The 21,479-nt window shown below is 38.2% G+C and overlaps 1 protein-coding gene across 1 annotated transcript in view; it reads left to right on the top strand.

Annotated features, from left to right (window-relative positions):
* HMGA2 (high mobility group AT-hook 2) overlaps positions 1 to 21,479 on the top strand; it is a 139,576-nt gene that overhangs the window by 108,074 nt on the left and 10,023 nt on the right. Inside the window, exon 4 of the mRNA XM_001117025.5 lies at positions 16,682 to 16,714. Within this exon, the coding sequence (XP_001117025.1) occupies positions 16,682 to 16,714 (33 nt within the window). The remainder of the gene's footprint in view (positions 1 to 16,681; positions 16,715 to 21,479) is intronic.

Raw genomic sequence — 21,479 nt, forward strand, 5'->3', positions numbered from 1 at the left:
ATGCTGCTGGCTGTTGATTTCTTCATCTTCTCCCTGAAGACCCTGCATGAGTGGTGAGTATCCGTAAAGGCACCAGGAGACCCAGACACCTCTGTGGCAGCCAAGCAGGTGTTACCCTGCAGGACTTAGAGGGATCTTAAGAGCAAGAGAAGGAAGGAGTGACTTCTCTCACCAGTGGTCAGAGCAGAAAGTGCAGAGCAGCAAGTTGCAGGTGCTGGCAGTGATGGCTTCTGAACTGAAGAGCAACCAAACCCTCTTATGTAACCCTGTCACCACAGCTCAAAGGGAGGCTTTCTTGCCTCCCAGTAGAAGGGAACTGACAGAGCCTGTGTGGCTTTGCATCCTGAAGATACTATAGTTGTTGTGTCTGTTGAGAAAGCGTCAAGAAAATTGGATTGTTCCAACATTCAAGCTCTTCCATATTAGCTTTGTGTTCCATTTGAAAACAATAGGTTGAAAAAATAGCTTAATTCTAAGCTTATATGTATATGGGGAATTTTATCAATTATTAGCACCATTATAACTTGTTAAACAGTGAACTTATAGTTGAATGTGATCTATCAGATGGCTGCTTAACATTTGCTCAAGGATAATCTATGAGTCATCTAAGCACAAAGTAGCTATTTGAAAATTTGTTGAGTAAATGACATCTCTTTGACAGAAATATCTGCATAATTACAGTGTGTTATACATGCTCGTTATAGCCTAAGGACGTCTGTTTGAATTTGGGTTTTCCTTTTTTTTTTCTGTCTGCATAACACACATGCAGACATCATAGTTTGAATACTTACGGTTATGATCTTGGAGAAAAGTGTATCTCTTTTCTCTTTAACAGCTTAAGCATACTAAAGGTAGTTTGTAAGCAACACATAACTTTGAACACGGAAAATTAAGTTTGCTTTTCATGAAATTCTAATTTTGTAACTTGTTGAGAGTTATTTTTAGAGAGTGGTAGCTTTTGAAGAAAAAGAAGTTTTTGTTTTTTTTTTTTTCCTGAAATGTAATTGGTAGTCATTAATTACATTTTATAAAATATATGTTCCTTTCAAAAGCAATCTCAGACAATGGTACATTTTAAAGTCTGGATCACTTTCCCAGCAGCCCAGGGTGTTTTGAAGATAGGAGAACAAGGGAAGTACTTTAAGCCGTAAAGTCTTGCAGGGTAGCAGTTAAGTGCTTAAGGCAGTGCATTCTTGTTGCAGCGTCCTGTTACAGTAATATTATGAAAAAAAGCTACAGGGAATTCTCATACATGTCTAATACATATAGCTTTAATGTTCACTGGCTGGACCCATTCACAAATGGAATCTGTGGGTCAGATGTAGTTTGCAAGCCACTATTATTAAGCTGTTTTCCTTTTACTATTAAGTAATGGTTCCTTGTTAATATTGTGAATGCATGTGTTCTTTGCTCTCTCTGTAAATCTTTTGTTCCATTCATTTTTTTTTTTTTTTTGGCCTTACAAGAATGTGGGGGGAGGATATCCCTATCCACAAATCACGTACTTTAAATAGCCAGGCTAGAGCTGAATGAAGGAAATCAGTCTAGATAACATCTTTGTGAAATGTATGCCTATGAACTCTGCGTCACACAATACAAAGGAAATTGCCATTGTCCTGTACAAATTAGGTGAACAAAGCACATTAAAAAATCCTCTTCTGGTTGCCATATATATTCCTGTGCAGCTGAAACTAGAATTCCAAAGGCCACAGAAACGGCAAGGCTTAAGTGACAAATTTGCAAATCAGAGAGTGTAGGTTTTGCATTGATAATACAGAGAGATCTGTAATCATTTATCACAATGGTACCACATTTTTTGATACTGAACACTGCAGACCATAAACAATAAGGATTACATGACCACTGCTGCTACTGTGACTACTACTGCCATCACCGCCACCCTCCCTAGTGCTATTAAATCATGCTTATTAAGTTCTTACAGCCAGCAATTGTGCTATGTACTTTAGTGGCATTCATCATATTTAATCACCCCAGCAACCCACTGAGGAATCCACTTCATACAATTAAGGAAATTGAAGTTTAAATTGCTGCCAGGTCACACAGCTTATGCATACCTGGTCTCATACTTGATCTCGGAGGTCTTTCTGGCCCCAAAGCCCTGTTCTTCCCCACTGTCTTGAACTTCCTTTCCCTGTATGTGAAGGGAATGGAACTCACCAGGTACCAAGATGTCACCTCCTAACCCTTACAAAGCCCAGTGAGTTATTTGGAGGAGAATTTTTCCCAAGGCCAAAAAGCTGCCCCTGTAATACTCCAAAGTAACTTCGATATTCTGGAAAGAGCAACTACAATCAAAGATAGCACCTTACAAACATCCTTCCTTTATTTAAAAAAAAAAAAAAAAAAAATTTTAAAGCTACTATCACCAACAGTTCTTCCCAAGATCAGAGATACCTGCACATCTGGCAATAAGCCCAGACATACCAAACTGTGTATTATCTAGAGCCAAGGACTTGAATACCACTGCATCTGCAGAGAGACAAGCATCTCATTTCAATAGACAACTTGTTCCTAGAGTGGGATACTCCCCTGCTGAACTGACAGGGAGCCGGAAGAGAGGCATGGAACAAAGAGAATAGTTATGACTGGGCAGCAGACGGCCCCAAGCACAACCCCAGGTTCTGCTCTTCTTCAGCTTAACCAAGCAGAACTGCAGTTAACTCCCATTAAAAGTCAGTAGACATTTAGTCGGCTTCCAGAATGTGGGCAGAAGCTCATGTTAGTTATTTACTACCCATCTCTGGAATTCCTTTTGGACATGACCAATGAGTTACAGCTGGTCTTTAGGCAGTATGGCACACTCATTAACTAGCTGTCAGGAACAGCTACACCATTTGGTCCACAAATCTGGATTTACCAGAGGAAAATTCCAAACAGACCAGGAAAGCAAAAACCACTGACACCATCTCCATAATAACTGTAAAACTGAAACATGTACGTTCTACAAAGAGGGCTGTTCTTCTGCCTCCTCAGAAACAATTTGACAAAGGCAAAAACTTTATGCACTACCCCTGGACAAACAATGCAAAGAAAAATGTTGTGCAGCTGATTTCAGAGTCAAGAGGGTGCTTCTTACCAACCCTCAAAGACAAACCAGCACAGAGAATAGTAAAATGTGCAAAGCCAAACTGGTTGCTACTCTCTATCCATTCCCCAGCTTCCTTTGTTCACAGACAGTGACCCTCTCCATGGCCCTGGGGTAAATCTGATCTGTCCATGGTTGTCGTGCTGGTCCCATTCCCCTCGCAGGGCAGTTCTGGCCTGTTAAAAAGGGCGGTGAAATCTGCAGGGACTGTCGGAAGAGACTCTCTCCTTCTGCTGGACATTGACATTTCTGGAAGTGCCACTATGAATGGCCACTGCAAATGACTGTACCCATTTTGTGATTCTGAAGGAAATAGACTGAGATAAATGTCAACTGGCAGAGCGGAAAGAAAGAATCTGAAGCTCCGACATTTCTTGATCCACTGAAATTACCAACTTTAAACGTGCATCATCTCCAGGCTTTTTGTTAAGTAAATAATATCCTTATTATTAAATCAGTTTGAATTGGGGTTCACTGTTATACCCAAAAGCATACAGTAGGAATTTTCTTTGGTGGGCTATTTGAGACTTGTCAGAATTCATTATCTACAGTCTTACAAATTGGTTGGATTTCCATTACCTTCTTACATACACTGATCTGCTGGAAATATAGGGAGATCAAATCATATTTAATATGTCTTTTAAAATGTACTCATTTTCTTCTAGCCACTTTTGGAACTCCAAAAAAAGTAACTCTGTCATGCTAACAACTCCCCTGTTAGAGAAAAGAATTGTGGGTGTGTAAGCATTGTTTTCCCATGACAATGTTTCTTTTTAATTATTTATTTATTTAGAGACAGGGTTTCACTCTGTCACCCAGGCTAGAGTGCCAGTGGCATGATCACAGCTCATGGCAGCCTTGACCTTCCCAGGCTCACGTGATCCTACCGCCTCAGCCTCCCGAGTAGTTGAGACTACTGCTATCAAATGGGTGGCATGTACCATCACACCCAGCTAATTTTTGTACTTTTTTGTAGAGATAGAGTTTTGCCATGTTGCCCATGCAGGCCTTGAACTCCTAGGTTCAAGCCATCCTCCCACCTCATCCTCCCAAGCAGGTCACTGGGCCCTCCAAATCTAAGAGTCATGTCCAGGAATCAGCATTTCTAACAAGCACTCTTTTACGAGATATATGGAAGGTATGACTTAGCGCTTGAGGAAGAAGAGCTAGAAGAGGAGGAGGACTTCTTCCAGGCAATGAGAGGCCTTAGAAATTAGTTGGAAACCTTTTTTTAATATTTACTTCTTCCAGAAGACTAGAAACATGGTAGGGACTGAGTGAGTGAGGTGGATGGCCAATTTCCCTGCTTTAGGAAGATTCTCCCTGAAATTTTCCATTGATGTTATGGTCTGCTCAATGTTTGTAAACACAGCTTCTCTGAGACTGGAGCATGAAATGGTGTGTTGGTAGCTTTGACTGGTAATGTGCCTTAATATAAATATGTATAAACATTATATGTGTGCACACACATGCAAACATACAAGTTTTTTAAAATTTTTATTTTTATTTTTATTTTTATATATTTTTTTGAGACCGAGTCTCACTGGATCACCCAGGCTGGAGCACAGTGGCGTGATCTCGGCTCACTGCAACCTCCGCTTCCCAGGGTCAAGCTATTCTTTTGCCTCAGCCTCCTGAGCAGCTGTGAATACAGGCACCTGCCACCACGCCTGGCTACTTTTTATACTTTTAGTAGAGATGGGGTTTCACCATGTTGGCCAGGCTCGTCTCAAACGCCTGACCACCTGCCTTGACCTCCCAAAGTGCTGGGATTATAGGCATGAGCCACCACACCCAGCCACATACAAGCTTTAAATGAAGTGTTTTAAATGACTTCCTCTGTATTTATAGATCATGAGTAAAAAAGAATGTCATGGATGGTAACATTCTAAAGAAATGAACACAGGCACAGGAGCACCAGCCAGTGAACACAGAGACCATACTGGACAAGGGACTAAAGGCAAGAGACGTGGAGATTTATTGATTAGAAAGCCATGTGGTTGGGAAGGGGAGAGATGTGATGATGTAGATGGGCCTACATCATTATGGGAAGGACTCGTATGGCATCTGTATGGGGAACAAGCATTTTTATTCTTCTTCATATTTTGGTCACAGACATTAACATATAATATATGAGACTGTAAAGTCCAGAGATACAGGAACTGTGCCTGTATATTTTCTATATCATAGATACCACAGAATTTATAGCTAACATTTGTAACATAATCAAATGTTATAGCAGGTAATAAACAAGAGAGGAAAAAAACAAAAATTAGTCATTAACATTTATCATGGATATTTTAGCCTTCTTAGCCTTACCCGAATTTATTTTCTACAGTTTTCAAAAGGAATAATAGAAATAAAAGGGTTAAAGAAAGTATAGATAGATAGATATAGCTATACATAAGAATAACAGGATAGGATTTCTACTTTTATAGAAATCTAGTGAGAAACAAGATGCTCTCTATATTTCTAAAACATCTTGAACTTTTTGATGAGAAAACTTTTTTCAGAGCAAAGCTGTTATTATAAAAATAGTATTCTACTGCTGATTTGTCCTTTAAATATATTAGAAGCATTCTTTTGAACTAAGATCTTTTAAATTGTTACATTAAAATGCAGTTTTTCTCCTTATTTGGTCATTTTTCTTCTTAGTGAAATCATAGTCCTAGAAAGCTAGATTTTTATTATGTTTTCAAAAACAGATGCTGTTTTTATAGATAAAAGAGGATGGTTGCATATAACACTGATTTTCTTCATAAAAAAAAAAAGCACGGAATATGCTGAATAATTGCCCAAAATTCTTTTCTGGGGCAGTGTAGAATAGTGGAAAGGGAAAAAGATGTGGAGCTATACAACCTGGGCGGGTGTTATAGCTTCATTATATGCTGGCCTTGGAATGTTTTGCAAGTCAGTTACTGTCTTTTGGATTCAGCTTCTGCATGCATGAATCTGAATGGCAATACATCTGTACATGGTTGTTGTAAGGGTTAAAATCAGTCAGTGCACTTTTAAATCACGTTACAAACTGTGTCACTATTATTATATGACACATACAAACTATGTGTCATTATCATCATATGATCGATATCAACAAAATGAAAACTCATGTCAGCTCATCTTGAAATGAAAGAATGTTCGATTCCATGGGTGTGATCGTGAAGCCGAGTTCAGAGAGATATTTCTGGAATATTCTATACAATGCTAAACAAAGATAAGCAGTTTTTAAGTTAACAGAATGCTGACCCCAGAATCATCCATTTTAGAGAAGTTGAGCTGAGTTGGGTAGTTCAAAACAGTTGCCTGAAGCTCCACTTAGGTTTGAGATGGAGTAGATTTGGAAGACAAGACGAATGAAGTATTTGATTGTCTAAAAAAGGGAATGGAGACACTTTAATTTACAGCTTCTGAGGAAAGGTCATCAATCCAGAGAAGACAGTGAAGGAAGGTCCAGGAAGAAGGTATCCTCTGGAAAGGCCAGGGTGTCAGGGCCACTGTGGAAGTGTGAGCATGTAGCTGAAAGAACTCACTTCACAACTGTTTAGAAACGTTAAGGATATAAGCTAATGTTCGGGAATAGTTAACGTTTCTCGGATTGAATATTAAGCTTCCTCCAAGGAAAACAACTCAACTGCTAAAGTCAGCCCTAAACTAGTGCCGAGAAAATAGTGCTAAATTAGGATTCTAGGAGAGATATGACTCAGTTAAGTATCATAGAGCACTCAACCCATAAACTATCCCTTTGTAGTCCTTGAGAACATAAGAGATTACAAATAAATGTACTGACTCTTTCCTTAAGGAAAAGAAATGCCTAAAATCATGATTCAGCTTTTTAAATTCAGTTTCCATGTGTAACTGCTATAGGTGCTGGGAAATACTTGATAGTCAAATCATTTTGTAAAACCATTTCAAATGTTTAGTCTAAGACCGGGCAAATGTTCTTGGAACCAAATACATTTTCTGGGTATTGATTCTAAATCTCTTTAGTCAGAATGAAAGTAATAAGAACTGTTTTAAAAATCATATTATTTCTATAAGCTTATGGGCAAGCGTACAAGAAAAGATATACATGTTCCATGTCAAATTGTGTGTATCTAGTTCAAGTCCTGATCTGATGTAATATAATGACTATCTGAATAATTGGCCAAATGTCAAGAAGATGGATATCTTAAAGAGACTTTCAAGTATATTGCCAACATGATTGGAATATTAACAACAAGTTTGGATATTAATTCTTGGTAATCTCCAATAGCATCTAATTTCATTTCCATTATTTCATAGATGCCTCCTTTTCATCTAATATTGAGCACTAATTAGTCTTCATTTGGCTGGAGTTGACATTAGCTAAAGTTTGAACTTAGGCTATAGCATCTATGCATACTTGTTTGATTTGTGAAAACCCAGCAGCATGGCAGTTCAAATATTTATTCATTTTCCTGTGCTGGCCCTTAAGCACATGTGCATATGCAAAGTGACCTAGCTTTGTGAATAGTCATACACAGAGAAAAAGAAATACATATAGAATAAATAATTTGAGCCTTAAAAATATATATATGTATATATGTGTGTGTGTGTATATATGTGTATATGTATGTATAGCGCTCCTGTTTTGAAAACTTGTAGCAATAGGAAATAGGACTGAAACATTCATTATTTTCTATGAAGTAACATTAATCTCACAATTTTCACTTCACTTTTTGACTAAGGGTGGATTTTTCCCCTAAAATCTTAGAGAATCATAAAAATTGAGATGCAAAGTCGACTCCTGAGACTGTGTATTCCTTTACCCCACCTGTGTGTGACTGTTTACTTCAGACTGCTTTATGTTCCTCAAAGCACAACCGTCTCCCGTAAAACGAAAATCCCTATTAAACTGCTATAACTCGGGAGCACACCAGAGTATCCCCTTGACACTAACCATGGTTTGACAACACTATCCCCAAACCACATCTTTTGCTTTTTAATTTGTTAAGCTTAATTGTAATCTTTAACTTTCCAAAGTGAAGGCAAAGAAATTTTCTTACTGTATTTCTTTGTGATAGGGAAAAAGTGATACTTTTCTTCTACTTCGTCTTCAAATTTCTTCTGGAATTTTTTTTCAGTGACCTTATCTCTACTTTCTTATTTTCCCTATTATAAAGAAAACAGTCATCTCTTCTTTCCTACATTTATCTTTTCCATATTTGATCAGCACGCCTCCCACACTTAAGAAAACATTGTAGGAAAAAATATTAATCTAAAATTGTACATTGTACTCTAATATCTGTGTTTCATTTGTCTCCCCCATTAGACTCTAGGCTTCTTGAAAGATTTCTTCTTTGTTTTCTACACCCAGTTCCTGTCTGTCATATAGTTCAAATATCAATTAGTATTTGATGAGCCAATGAACCACTTCATCAGGTCAGAATCCAGAAGGATGCATTTTGAAACTAATCATGACACTGTGATTTTTAAAGGGCTTCCCATTGATCTTTTCACTCCATTCCAAAGGTGTCTCAAAGGCACCCGAGGGAAGGCAAAAACTCCGAAGTATCAGCCCCCCAATCTGTTCTCATGAGAGCTGCTATGGCTCATTGCCACACATACGCAGTCTGATGTTAATCAACACTAACTAGAGCAGCTTGTGGCTATTCTCATCCTTGAGCAGATGAAACGAGGCCAGCAGCAGTGAGGGCACTTTGCTATAATAATCCAATAAATACTTTTGAAATGATGCTTACTTTTGTCTTTTGCATTAAAGTCTAAATGCAAAGCCAAGAGAATAGAAAATAAAGAACACTTCCCCTTTTCCACAATACCAAGCAGAAATTCCAGAGATTTTGCCAAAACTCCCCCATAGATTTATCACTTCTTGGGAGACTTTGTACAGAGAACTACAAAATCTCCTTTGCACCATAAGGGCCAGATGTTACTGTTGAATTGTAACCACCCGTAGCTACATGTGTACACACATTGCACAGTCATCTCTAAATGCACACAGGAGGCACAAGGAATGGAAGTTAAGGCCTAACTTAGGCTTTTTCTAGGTTCAGAAAAAACTCTCACTAGCTACTCCTGGTAGATGGTTTCTCCTCTTTACCAAAGCCTCCCATCACTAGAAGGCAGGTTTATTTCCAACTCAGGAAGCACTAAGACAGAAAAGCTTTCAACCCCAGAAGGGTGGTGCCTAGAGGTGTGATTTGTATAGCTAACTATAGCTGAATCTCATCCTCACAATGTTGCATCAACATTTGATCTGAAATAAATCCTTCAAACTTCAGATATACCATATTCCTATCTAATTATCAAAATACATTCCTTAGGTCCATTAAAACTTTTTGATCACTTACTATTGTAGAATACCTCAAACTGAACTCCCCTATATCTGATCAATACCTGAGTTGACCATTAATTTTAAATTTAATTCAAAGTGACAGTTTTCATTCTAGACCTTCCCTGGATAGCCACAGAGAAGTGTTATGCACAAATTATTTCAGCCATTCAGTTTCAGTGAAGAGGTAGAGTTCAGGTAGATTTGGAGTGGGTATGAGAATCTAGCCAGATGGCCACAGACAGTCCTGGTGCTCTGAAAGAAGAACCACAGCATAAGCAAGAAACTGGAACACCATGCCTGGTATAGGCCAATCCCTCCTTTCACTGCAATCTGGCAGCTTTTGGTAAAGTAAGTGTAAGGGGAAGGATCCAGGCTGGAGAGGAGTGGGCAGGAAAATTGAGTACAGGATCTCAGAAGGTACAAAAAGGTATGCAGAAGGTACAAAAATCTCTTGGCTAATACAGCTTAATGACATGTCACAAAAATTACTCTTACTGAATTAGAAAGACCTTACCTTGATTGTATGGGATTAAACCATATGAAATTGCTGATAATTGATTGGTTTTGACCTACAAAAATGCCAGTTCATGTGGCTCAACCTGATAGTACGAGTCACACGGTGAATGCTGTGAAGACGCTCTGCCTCCACGTATCCTGGCGATACAGTTCTGCAGGAGGATTTGCATCTAAAAATCAGAGATTTTTGTTTTTTAAGAGTCAGAGTCTTGCTGACTCCATTCCAGTGGCAGTGGAATGCAGTGACTACTCACAGGTGCGATCATAGTACGCTGCAGCCTCGAACTTCTGGACTCAAGGGTCCTTTTTCCTCAGTCTCCCAAGTAGCTGGGACTAAAAGCATGTGCCAACATGCCTAGTCCTAAGATTTGTTTTTAGTTGACCTCCCCTGGAGCTCTGGTTTTCCACTGAGGGGCCTCAGGGGCATCCTGGGAGGGCAGAGATGGGTTGGAGTAGAGGCCACGTGAATGAGTCTCAGAAATACCATTTTGTTTGCTTTCTGTTGTAGGGTCCCCACATAAGATCTAACATAAAAGGTGTGGGGGAGATTCTTATGCTTTAAAAAAAAAAAAAAAAAAAAAAGTGGTTCAAAGCCTCCAAAGCCTGAAGTTCATTGTTTGAAAAGTGACCCAAACACAAATCTTGACATTCTGGAATATTGAAGTTTTAAAACTGTAAATCCGGAGGGCCATGAACAAACATGTCGATCACGTAATTTCATGAAAGACAAATTCTTGATAATGGTCATCCTCCTTCAGCCAGGTAAACATCAGATTCAAAGAAAATATATTCAGGACAGCAGTGTGAAATTTCTGAGGATAAGAGCATATTTCGCAACACATAAATGAAAGTGGATCTCGGTGAATGTTCTATACAGAAAGAAAGGTTGTGTTATGAACCTTTAAATAACTTTGGACAAAGGGTGAAGAAGGATATTGTTCACACCACAAGTCAAAAGCTACTCCCATCAATGTGCCCCAACCACACAAGTCAAGGCTGCTGCTGGCCTTGATGGTTCATGGCCATTTGGAGTGTTTGCAGAGAGATTTGATGACTACTTGTCTAGAATTTGAGCTGTGTCTACTTATTCAATATTTTGGGACATTTTTCCTGTAAATAACCAATCAATTTGGTCTAGAAAGCAGTGAAGTGATAAGTAATAGGTCTATGTATTTATTGAAATGTTGTCTGTATGGTAGGGATATATTCATCTGTCAGTTCAGGCAGATAAAACTGGCTACACTTGTGTGGATACAAACATGATCATAAACCTCACTAGTTCAATGAGCTGGCTTACATCTAAAGGACTCTTTTGGAAGTTTAAAAACAAGTATCTTTTGCATAAACATTTTTAATATGACACCATATTTAACTTAAAATTTTAAATAACAGATGATCCTGTGAGATGTTGTTTTATGAGGTGTGAAGGGCCCCCAAAATGTCACTCTCATTGAGGAATTTTTATAGAAATTAGGGTTTTTACATCCTTTTTTAGTAAATAGCTAGAAGATCTGTCTTACACTATATTGCTATGAGACTGGAAAACAATCTACATGAAAAAAGATTATGCTAGGGCACAGAAGTACCTATTGGTTGAACAATGGTCATATGATTTTTAAAACAAAATCATACGATTTCAAAACAAAGTGGGCAAAATCACCTACTACTGGCTGGCAAGAAGCAAAGGATCTAATTATATTAAAATTCTGCTGCTTACATTAAAGCCAGAGACTCATCTGCACAGAGAGCCATGTGAAGGGCTTCTTTCTTTCTAAGGTCACCTTAAGACCCTTTGCATAATAATCATGTTTGCTTTACCATACACTGTGCCTAATTTTTTTTAAAAAATTAAGTTGGTAAGCTCCATTCAAGCCTCTTTTTATTTAATGTTTAGATTAGTACTAAAATGAACTACTAATGTCTGGGTCCTTTGTTAGCAAGGATTTTCTTTCAATGCCTACCAGAAGGAGTGGCTTAGCTGTCTGAGTATCAGCTTTAAAATACCTAGACTTCCTGGAACCATAGATTGTATTCTTAGGAGGGCCGAGGAACTTCTTAATTATTCTGAAATAGGTGGAATGGCAGACCATTTCCTACACAAGTGTCTTTCTACAAAATCTTAAAAATCCAGATACTCTGTGGATTTTAAAAATTCAGTAACTTTTTTTCTTTCATTTGGAGAACTGCTCGTCTGCTGTATGACCTCAGAAATCCAAAACTATGTCCTTTCCTTTTGCTTATCCTCTACAGTTTCTTAGCATGTTGTACCCTAAGCTATTTGTATATACTTTAACAATGATATTTATTTATTTGCAAGCATTATACTTTCAATTGTGGCTGAGCTAGTCCATTCTAAGGGCTAGACTACAGAGCACTACTCACTGAAATCCATGTGATTAGAAAGAGCTCTTCTTAATCTTCACATGATATGTTCAACTGATGGGGTCTTTGAGTTCTCACCATTTTTTTTTCTTTAGAGGCAGGGTCTTGCTCTGTCACCCAGGCAGGAGTGCAATGGTGTGATCATAGCTCACTGCAGCCTCAACCTCCTAGGCTCAAGCAATCCTCCCACCTCAGCCTCCTGAGTAGCTGGGAGTACAGGCATGCACCACTACACCTGGCTAATTATTTTTAATAGAGGTGAAGTCTTGCCAGGTTACCCAGGCTGGTCTCAAACTCGTGAGCTCAAACAATCCTCCCAAAGTGCTGAGATTACCGGCATGAGCCACCGCATCCGACCACAGTTTTATTTTAACATCTATTAATCCAAAACATTTCTTCAAAGTCCTTTGGTGATTTTGTCAATGCTGCTATTGATGTTTTGTTCTGGGAGGAAGCTCTGTTTCACCCCATTGTATTTTAGAAGTTTAAATGCAACCATGGAATGATGATTTTCATTACAAGCTTTTTGAAAGGTGCAATAGTCTCAACATCATGAATTCAAAATCTCAGTATACTGAAGGGTTTGCATGCCAAGTTGACAAAGTGCCTAAATTATATAAACTCCCTATATGCACACTTAGAATTGGATCATCAGATTTGTCTAAACAACTTGAAAGGCTTTGCTATGTGTTCACTAGAACGGTCATTATGATGTCCACACCTTTAAGAGGGACTTATCCCCTCCACAGTTGATAATGAAGGAAGAATCTCCAAGTGAGGTGAGGCTGCTGGACTTTGCAGGGCTGACTCTTGTCCCCTGGGATTCACTTTTCATCAGCAACCTGGAGGAATCAGAACTAGGCCTTGCTGAACAATCTGGAGTTGAAAATCAAAGCCGGGGAAGTACAGCTTCTCCTGGATTGGATATTGATTTGACTTTTTTCTTTTTTCTTTTTTTTTCAAGGAACAGACTGGGTTTCTTCAGAGCATTATATCAGGGATTAAGAGAATCAGTAGACTCAAGTTGTTTTAGTTTTAGAAAATGATCTCAGAAGATTATTTAAATTCCCTAGGCCTTGGTTTCCCTGTGAGAAAATGAAAACAGTAAGGCCTGGACCCTCCCAGTAACAAAGGGGCAGATGTTAAAAATATAAAGGATTTTAGCTTTTATATAGGAAATGCATGTGCAAAATATTACTCATTTTTTAAGGTGCATGGACATTTACTGTTAACGGCACAGAAGACTAATATGTATCGTTGATATTATTCAGGTCTTATAAAAAATCCTGTGGCCAGTCATGTTTTTAATGCCAAGAACCCTGAGGAGCAACTGGTTTCTAAGTATCAACACTTAGTTCTGAGCCGAGAGATGCCTCAAGGAAGATAAGAGACTTACAGTTTGTTTGGCGTCCAAAAAGCTTTCCAGACAGCAGTTTGTTTCCTTCCCCTTTTTATGAATGGTGGTAGTATTATGCTTCAGTCTGCGTTTTCTACCAAAGCCATTCATAAAAATAAAAACAAAACAAAATAACAACAACAAAAACTTTCCCGGCACAGTCTGGAGCCATTGGGTGCCAGAGGCTGGGAAAACATCCTGGCAGCCATAACCCCAACCAACATTGAAAGTATTCAAGGGTCTGTTTGTTTGGTGGTCTGAAAAGTATGAAGTGCTGTGTCTGAGGGTAGCTGGTAGAAGTTCCGTGACACGGACTAGGCCGGGAGCCAGGGCTGGCAGAGATTCAGACATTGTCTTTCCCCTCATTGAAGTGTCAGGACCTAATTCATGGAAAATTGGGTGAGCTGGCAGCCCTTTCAGAGGATTTCATTGAGCTGCAGTGTGCAGGAGTCACATGAATGCGGGAGCCTCGGCCAAAAAAGGAGGGGGATTTCTGAGCAGTAGGAACCAGTCAGCCTGCAAGAATGTGTGTAGATTTGAAACGGTTTGGGAGTAAACATGTGTACAGGTGTAATCGACAGGGAAAAGGGGGAGGAAGAAGAGTGCTGTCTTCTTCCAAATGGCCCTTTGGAAATGAATCCTCTAATAGCCCACGCTTTTGTGTCCTAAGAGACAAAAAAAAGTTCTCATTGTTCTTAGTTCGATTTCCCCTGGAGAAAATATCATCTCAAAACTTGGGCTTTTGTGATGACCTCATCTCTACTGTGGTTTAAAGTCAAAGGGAAGAACGTCTTTTCCTTTGAGCAAAAGTACCTTGCCATTTATTTTATTTTTATGCCGTCCATCTAAAAACAAGAAAAGTTCTGATGATTTTTATATGGAATTTTTAATGTACCAGCAGTAAACCACCGTACCACTGAGAGGAACTCTGAGAGGAAGGGGCTCTCAGAATGAATGAACAGGGGCTAGTGAATAGTGAAGGTGTTCTAACTGCTGTTATTTGGGAGAACTGTGACAATTTTATTTTTCACTGGCGCAAGAACGCATGTCACTATCCACATCAGAGTACCTCAGGTGTACTCACAAATCTCAGTGATGTGTAGATAGAATAATGCATGCCTGTATTCAGACATGAGAGTGAGGACTGGAAGTAAATAATCCATCGAAAAGCTCAGGCTTCAAATCCACCTTTTATAACGCCAAAGTAATAACAAGTACTTTCTAATACTCTATTGGAAAGTTAGGCAGGCAGAAAAACATTCCCTCGGATGTTTCACTCAAAAGAGAGAGTTTTGCTCTACATATACAATAGATATAGATATAACACAATATTCTTCCTAGGATACCATCAAGAAACTGAACAAACTCACAGAATGGGAGAAAATATTTGCAAATCATAAGAGACTTGGATGTAAAACATTAAAAGAACTCTTACAACTTCGTTATGAAGAGATAGCAATTTTTTTTTAAATGGGCAAGGGATTTAAATAAACATTTCTCCCCAGGAGACATATAAATGGCCAATAAGCACATGAAAAAATGCTCAACATCATTAGTTGTGAGAGAAATTCAAATCAAAACAGCAATGATGTTTAACTTCACACCCATTTGGATGTCTATAAGCAAAAAGACAGGCAATAACAAGCATTGGCATGTATACAGAGCAATTGGAACTCCAGATTCATTGCTGGTGAGACTGTAAAATGGTGCAGCTGCTTTGGAAAGGTGTCTGGCAGCTCCTCAAAAAGTGAAACAAAGAATTACAGTATGACGCAGTGATTCCACTCCCAGGTATATACCCAAGAATGAAAACATGTTCGCACGAAAATGTGTATATAAATGTTCATAGTAGCATTGTTCATAATAGCCAAAAGGTGGAAACACCCCACATGTCCACCAGCTAATGAATGGATAGGTAAAATGTGTTATATCCATACAAGGGAATATTATTTAGCATAAAAAGGAATGAACTGCTGATGCTACCACATGAATGACCTAGAAAACCCTAGGCCAGTGAAAGAAGTCACACACAAAATACTCTACATATATTGTATGATTCCACTTACGTGAAATGTCAAGATAGGTAAATTCGTAGAGACAGAAAGTAGATTCATGGTCACTTAGGCGTGGGAGGTGGCTAGGGACGTGGAGGTTAGGGAAGAGTAACCGCTAATGGGTACAATATTTCTTTTAGAGGCGATGAAAGTGTTCTAAATCAGATTGTGGTGATGGTTGCACAGCCCTCTGAATATACTAAAATATACTTTAAATGAGTGAATTTTGTGGTATCTAAATTATGTCTCAATGAAGGTGTTTTTAAAAAATGAAATATTAACAAATTAGGTACCTTCACTCCTCAGTTTTGTGACATATAGGCTAAAAACAAAGTGAATCAGTTAAGTTTCTTTCAAGCTACTTGGCGTGTATGCCAGACTTTAATTGGGAATTACTTTCACTGAGATAACCTATGTTGTGTTTCCTTAATATAGAGAGATCAGGAATAAACGATTTTCTTTTCTTTTCTTTTCTTTTGAGATAGGGTGTTGCTCTGTCACCCAGGCTGGAGTGCAGTGGCATGATCACAGCTCACTGCAGCCTTGACCTTTCTTGGCTCACATGATCATTCCATTTAGGCCTCTGAGTAGCTGGGACTACAGTTGCATGCCACCACACACTGTTAATTTTTGTACTGCTTGTAGAGACAGGGTGTCACCATGTTGCCCAACCTGGTCTAGAACTCCTGGGTTCAAGCCATCCATCCACCTCTGCCTCCCAAAGTGCTGGGATTATAAGCGTGAGCCACCACGCCTGGCCATGTATAAACACTTTTAACTTTGGATATACCAGTTGAACTTTATACTTTCCTGTTTTCTTTGAAGACAAGTATCTATATTTAAAATATGTGCACCTAATTTTTTCCATAATGTATATTTTCTTTTAAAATATATCTTTTTCTTTTCCTCCTTAGCCACAACAAGTTGTTCAGAAGAAGCCTGCTCAGGTAAGACATAGTCATTAATTATATTCTCCCCATTAATATAAAAAGTGAAATATGTTCTGAAAAATGTCCCCAAACTAAACCTTATTTCGCATTTTCTTCATTTTGATTATCGTCTTGCAGTGTTCTTGAAAATGTGTCGTAGACTTCAAAGTCAGGAATATATAGTTGACAATCGTACCATTAAAAACCCCCCAAAATGTAAGGTCTTAAGTGTACAAAGCAAATATAAATTATTTTAAAAATAAAACTATTTTATTTCATTGCCTCATATGTAAAACAAATATTTAATCTTACTCTATCTTTTACCAATTCTTAAACATCAAATTTTGCCCTTTCCAACTGACTGTCTATGTTCTGTTGACTTGACACCAGACTTCTATTTAATGATTCATGACTGGAAACATATTTCTTCATTGAACCATTTCATAATATTTGATGATCCCAAAACACTCCAAAGAATGCTGGAATACTTGAAAATTAAGTTATACTAACTTGCAGACTGATGCATTCTTAGATCTTATTTAAATAACTGAATCCCAGTCTCTGAAGTTTTTGGAACATCAAAATTGGGAAATAGCTCTACGTCTCTTGCCCCATATTCCTGGAGCACCTTGTCCTCACTATAATCTATACATAGAAACATTAAAAAAACATGTTTATTGAGGAAGCATATCTTGAAGAAAACAAAACTGAAGTATAAATTAACCATGATTGCTAATAATGTGAGCCATTATTAAAGTATAAGAATGTCCTGCTGTTCTCTTCCCTTCTGGATGTACATAGTTATTGGAGATCTAGGTGGTATGCTGAACCTGCTAAAATAAGTTATTAAGCAGTGTCATGAGCTATCAAATTAAGTAGAACTCTTTCGTGTAATTTTAAGTATCCATGAAATCTTTTTCCCTAGAGGTCTTTACAAATCTACCTTGCATCCTGTTTTCTTAGGTCAATGTTGCCTTGCCTGGGAAGGACCACCCGGGCAATCTTATATATCTACTATTCTCTAAAAATGCCACTTAGAAGAGAACTGAAACTTCCAAACACATGAAAGGATCCAGGGAAAGTGTCTTCAAACAATTACACATGAGCTTTAAGTGGAATAAAAACAGAGTTACCACGAAAAAAGTCATTCTCATTGCTGCTCCCATACATAAAAGCTAAGAGTGGGAGAGGGGTGCTAAAAATATATATATTTTTATATATATACACATATATATATAAACAAAAACTTGACATTTTAAGTAGGAAAACCCAAATATATTTAGCCTCTCATCCTTTATCTGTACAAAAATCAAGAGAAAATAAATTGATATCTGTGCATTTGAGTCAAAGGATGAGGCAGAGTTCACATTTGCATCACAGGCTGTGAACTACAGATTAATCACCTTATGTGATTTGTTAATATTGATTCAGTCCCTGTGTTTAGTGTCATAGGGAAGATGAGTCAAACAAAGAAAAACAGTCACTGCACCTGAGAAATGTATTTATATGTATATGCCTGTGTCCTATCCAGTGGTATGCTGGAACCAGCCCTTATGAGCAAATAGTGAACACTCTTCTGAATTCTGTGCAGTGATGTCGAGTAGGTAGCTTGAAATCCACTATGGTGGGAGTATTTACACCATGGAAAATGACAAATACTAAAATTCAGGACTTCTTTTTTTTTTTTCCTGAAGAGCAAGTTGTTAAACATTTCCTCCCCAGCACGGCCCCACCCTTCAGCGATTCTGCTTATTTGGTCTGGAGATCCATCAGTATTTTTTATGAACTCCCTAAGAGTATAATGTGCAACCAGAGATGAAGACACTCCATGAAAACACATGGGAAGATGTTTGAACATTTGTTGAGCAAATGACCACAGAATGTCAATGTGCATGGGACACACGGGGGATACGGATGAATGAGTGGAATGCCTCAGGTTATCAAGGGGATGATACCCCAAAGACTGGAATTTTCTTGTTTTGTTTGATTTTGTTGTTGTTGAGTTGCAGAAGGGAAAACTGAAACATAAATTAAGGGAAAGAAATTACAGATAAGATGAATGGCATATACAAAGGTAGAGAGGCAAGAACAAATACATCACAGGTGGAGATTATTAATGTGGCTAGAACTGATTGCAAGTTGGGCATTAATACACCAAGAAATAATATAAGTGAAATCACAGTTTTTCCCAAGAGAATCCAGAATCTCAAAGAATCCATAGTGGATTGAGTTGATCTTCAAGGATGAATATGACTACCTTACAGACCCTGTTCCAGATTTGCCCCATATAGGAGAGTTCAGACTCAGAACTATAAAAAAGAACATGAGCTCATTGGGCTACCTAATTTATATTGTCTGATGACACAGTAATGAATTATGTAAACATGAAAACTATGTGAAAGTTCGTGGACGATAATGTAAATTTTACACTACATTCAAAAGCATATCTTCCTTTTCCATCTGTTTCTTTCAAAATACCCTCCCAGATGGCTTTCCCATGTGGCAATCTGGATTAACTCAGCCTCATATCCTTCCTTCAACAGCACTTTGAGGGGTTACATTCAGAATCACTTTTGAGATAAAAATTTTAGCACAGCTAAATATTTGATATCTAAAGAAAAGGGCTCAGAAGTGTGTAAAGAGACCTAGGTTTTTCTTTCTGACCCCATCACTAGGCTAATTAATTTCTCTTTGCTCTATTTATCCATCTAGGAAATGGAATAATAATGCCTTTTCCCTTCCTCCCAAGAACATTACAAGAGATTCATAATTATATAAATTCCAGGTAGCATTATTACGTTCTGACTTATTTTTGACTGTTTTTCGTTTCCAGAGATTTATAGTCTCAAAAATTCTAGAATCCTGATTTATTCCAAAGTACTTCCTCTTTGACGTCAAGTGTTTTCCTTGAATGTTTTTTAAAGCAGGATTTTTTAGCTGGAGGAAATTTTCTAGTAATTGCTCCATCCTATCATTAGGGCTAAAGCATTCAGAGTCATCTTCCTAGTATTTCTGTCACATGTATACAGAATTACAAAGGCTCTGTGGTAAAGTATCCTTATACCGCCCAATGCTGAAGTCTCCTCAGATCTTCAATAATGGCCCTTCTTGAACCTGGGGTACAAAGCAGCAGAGTTTATTCTGAGGAGACGAATTCAGAATTATGACAAATCTCAGCACCTACATATGCACTTGTGTTTGTGCGTACAAGTACATGCATCTAGAGAGAAATAAAAAGTGAAGGACCACCCTGTTGCAGGGGTTCGTGTTTGGGAAATCCACCAGGTGTCATCAGCTGCAAACATCAACTGTGTCCCATAATCCTAATGGGAGAGTTAATAGCCTCTTTAAAATCTAAAGGGGAAAATCTGTAATATGCACGTTAACTTTTTTCTAAAATTCCAAAACCAATGAAAACGGCTTACAAAATAGCTCTACTATATTTCCACTTCAAGTGATAAACAATAAATTGAAATTAGCTAATTGGAAATAAATAGAAATGAGGCTGGGTGCGGTGTCATGCCTGTAATCCCAACACTTAGGGATGTCAGGAGTTCGAGACCAGCCTGGCCAACATGGAGAAGCCCCATCTCTACTAAATACACAAAAATTAGCCAGGCATGGCGGCAGGCACCTATAATTCCAGCTACTTGGGAGGCTGAGGCAGGAGAATCGCTTGAACCTGGTTGGCGGGGGAGGGTTGCCGTGAGCAGAGATGGTGCCACTGCACTCCAGCCTGGGTGACAGCAAGACTCCATCTCAAAAGAAAGAAATAGAAATCAGCTCATTTTTTAGCAATTTGAGCAGTTGAATTCTCAGTCATATGAATTACATTCTTAACCCTAGTAGGAAATGGTGGTAGGTTTTTCTTTTTCTTTTTTTAAAAAAAGAAACACCATAAAAGTACCAGATTATTATTATTATTATTATTATTAGAGGGTGCTTTGTTACTCAGGTTTTTACTTTGATGAAAATAAGTCTCTTTCCATCTGAGATGTCTAAAAATGTTTCTCTAGTTTATCAGGTATTTGATCGTTTATTGCTATTTCCCTTTTAAGGCTTTCACCTGAGACTTGAAGGGACTCCCTAAATGTAATTCAGACATTTTTCTCTCACCTTTCTTCTACCCAAAGGGAAAACATGTTTTTAAAATCCAAAAGTTCTCAACCCTTTCAATCTACTTTCCCCATTGTTGTACAGCCCTGGCAAACAATGCCTCTGGCAATTAGGACAGGTACAAACCTGCTCCTTTTCAATTTCCCAGTGAGAGGATTGCAAAGTTTTCAGTTTCTAAAAGACTGGAAACAAAGCTTTCTGTTTCAAAAAAGAGTTTTTACTTGCGAGTAACATCTTCTGTGGGTGGTGTGCACCCGGGCAAAGAAATCTCAGTAAGCCTTGATTATCACGGGATTTCTTCCCCCTCAAAATAAAATGTTGAATGTTTTTACAGAGACTTCAAGGGCAGTTTTAAGGATGTTTATATTTCAGACAACCTAAACATTGTTTGGAGCAAAATGAGAGATTTCATTTTGGGACAAGCAAGTTGATGAATTGCAGTCAGCATCTCGTTCTCAAAGAAGGCATTTTTACTGGGGGCTTTTAGTCTAGACATACAAAGAGGGAAGGAGGAAAGGGGAAAGCATTCTCACTCTAACACTCATCTTTTACATGGTACCTTGGCCAGTGCAGTAAATAGTTCATAATAAATCAGACTTACAAATACTCACTCGTCTACTCACTCAAGGAACATAATGATTTATACTGCCTAAGTCATAAAGATTAC

Source organism: Macaca mulatta, chromosome 11 (assembly GCF_049350105.2).
Source record: "Macaca mulatta isolate MMU2019108-1 chromosome 11, T2T-MMU8v2.0, whole genome shotgun sequence".
Lineage (NCBI taxonomy): Eukaryota > Metazoa > Chordata > Mammalia > Primates > Cercopithecidae > Macaca > Macaca mulatta.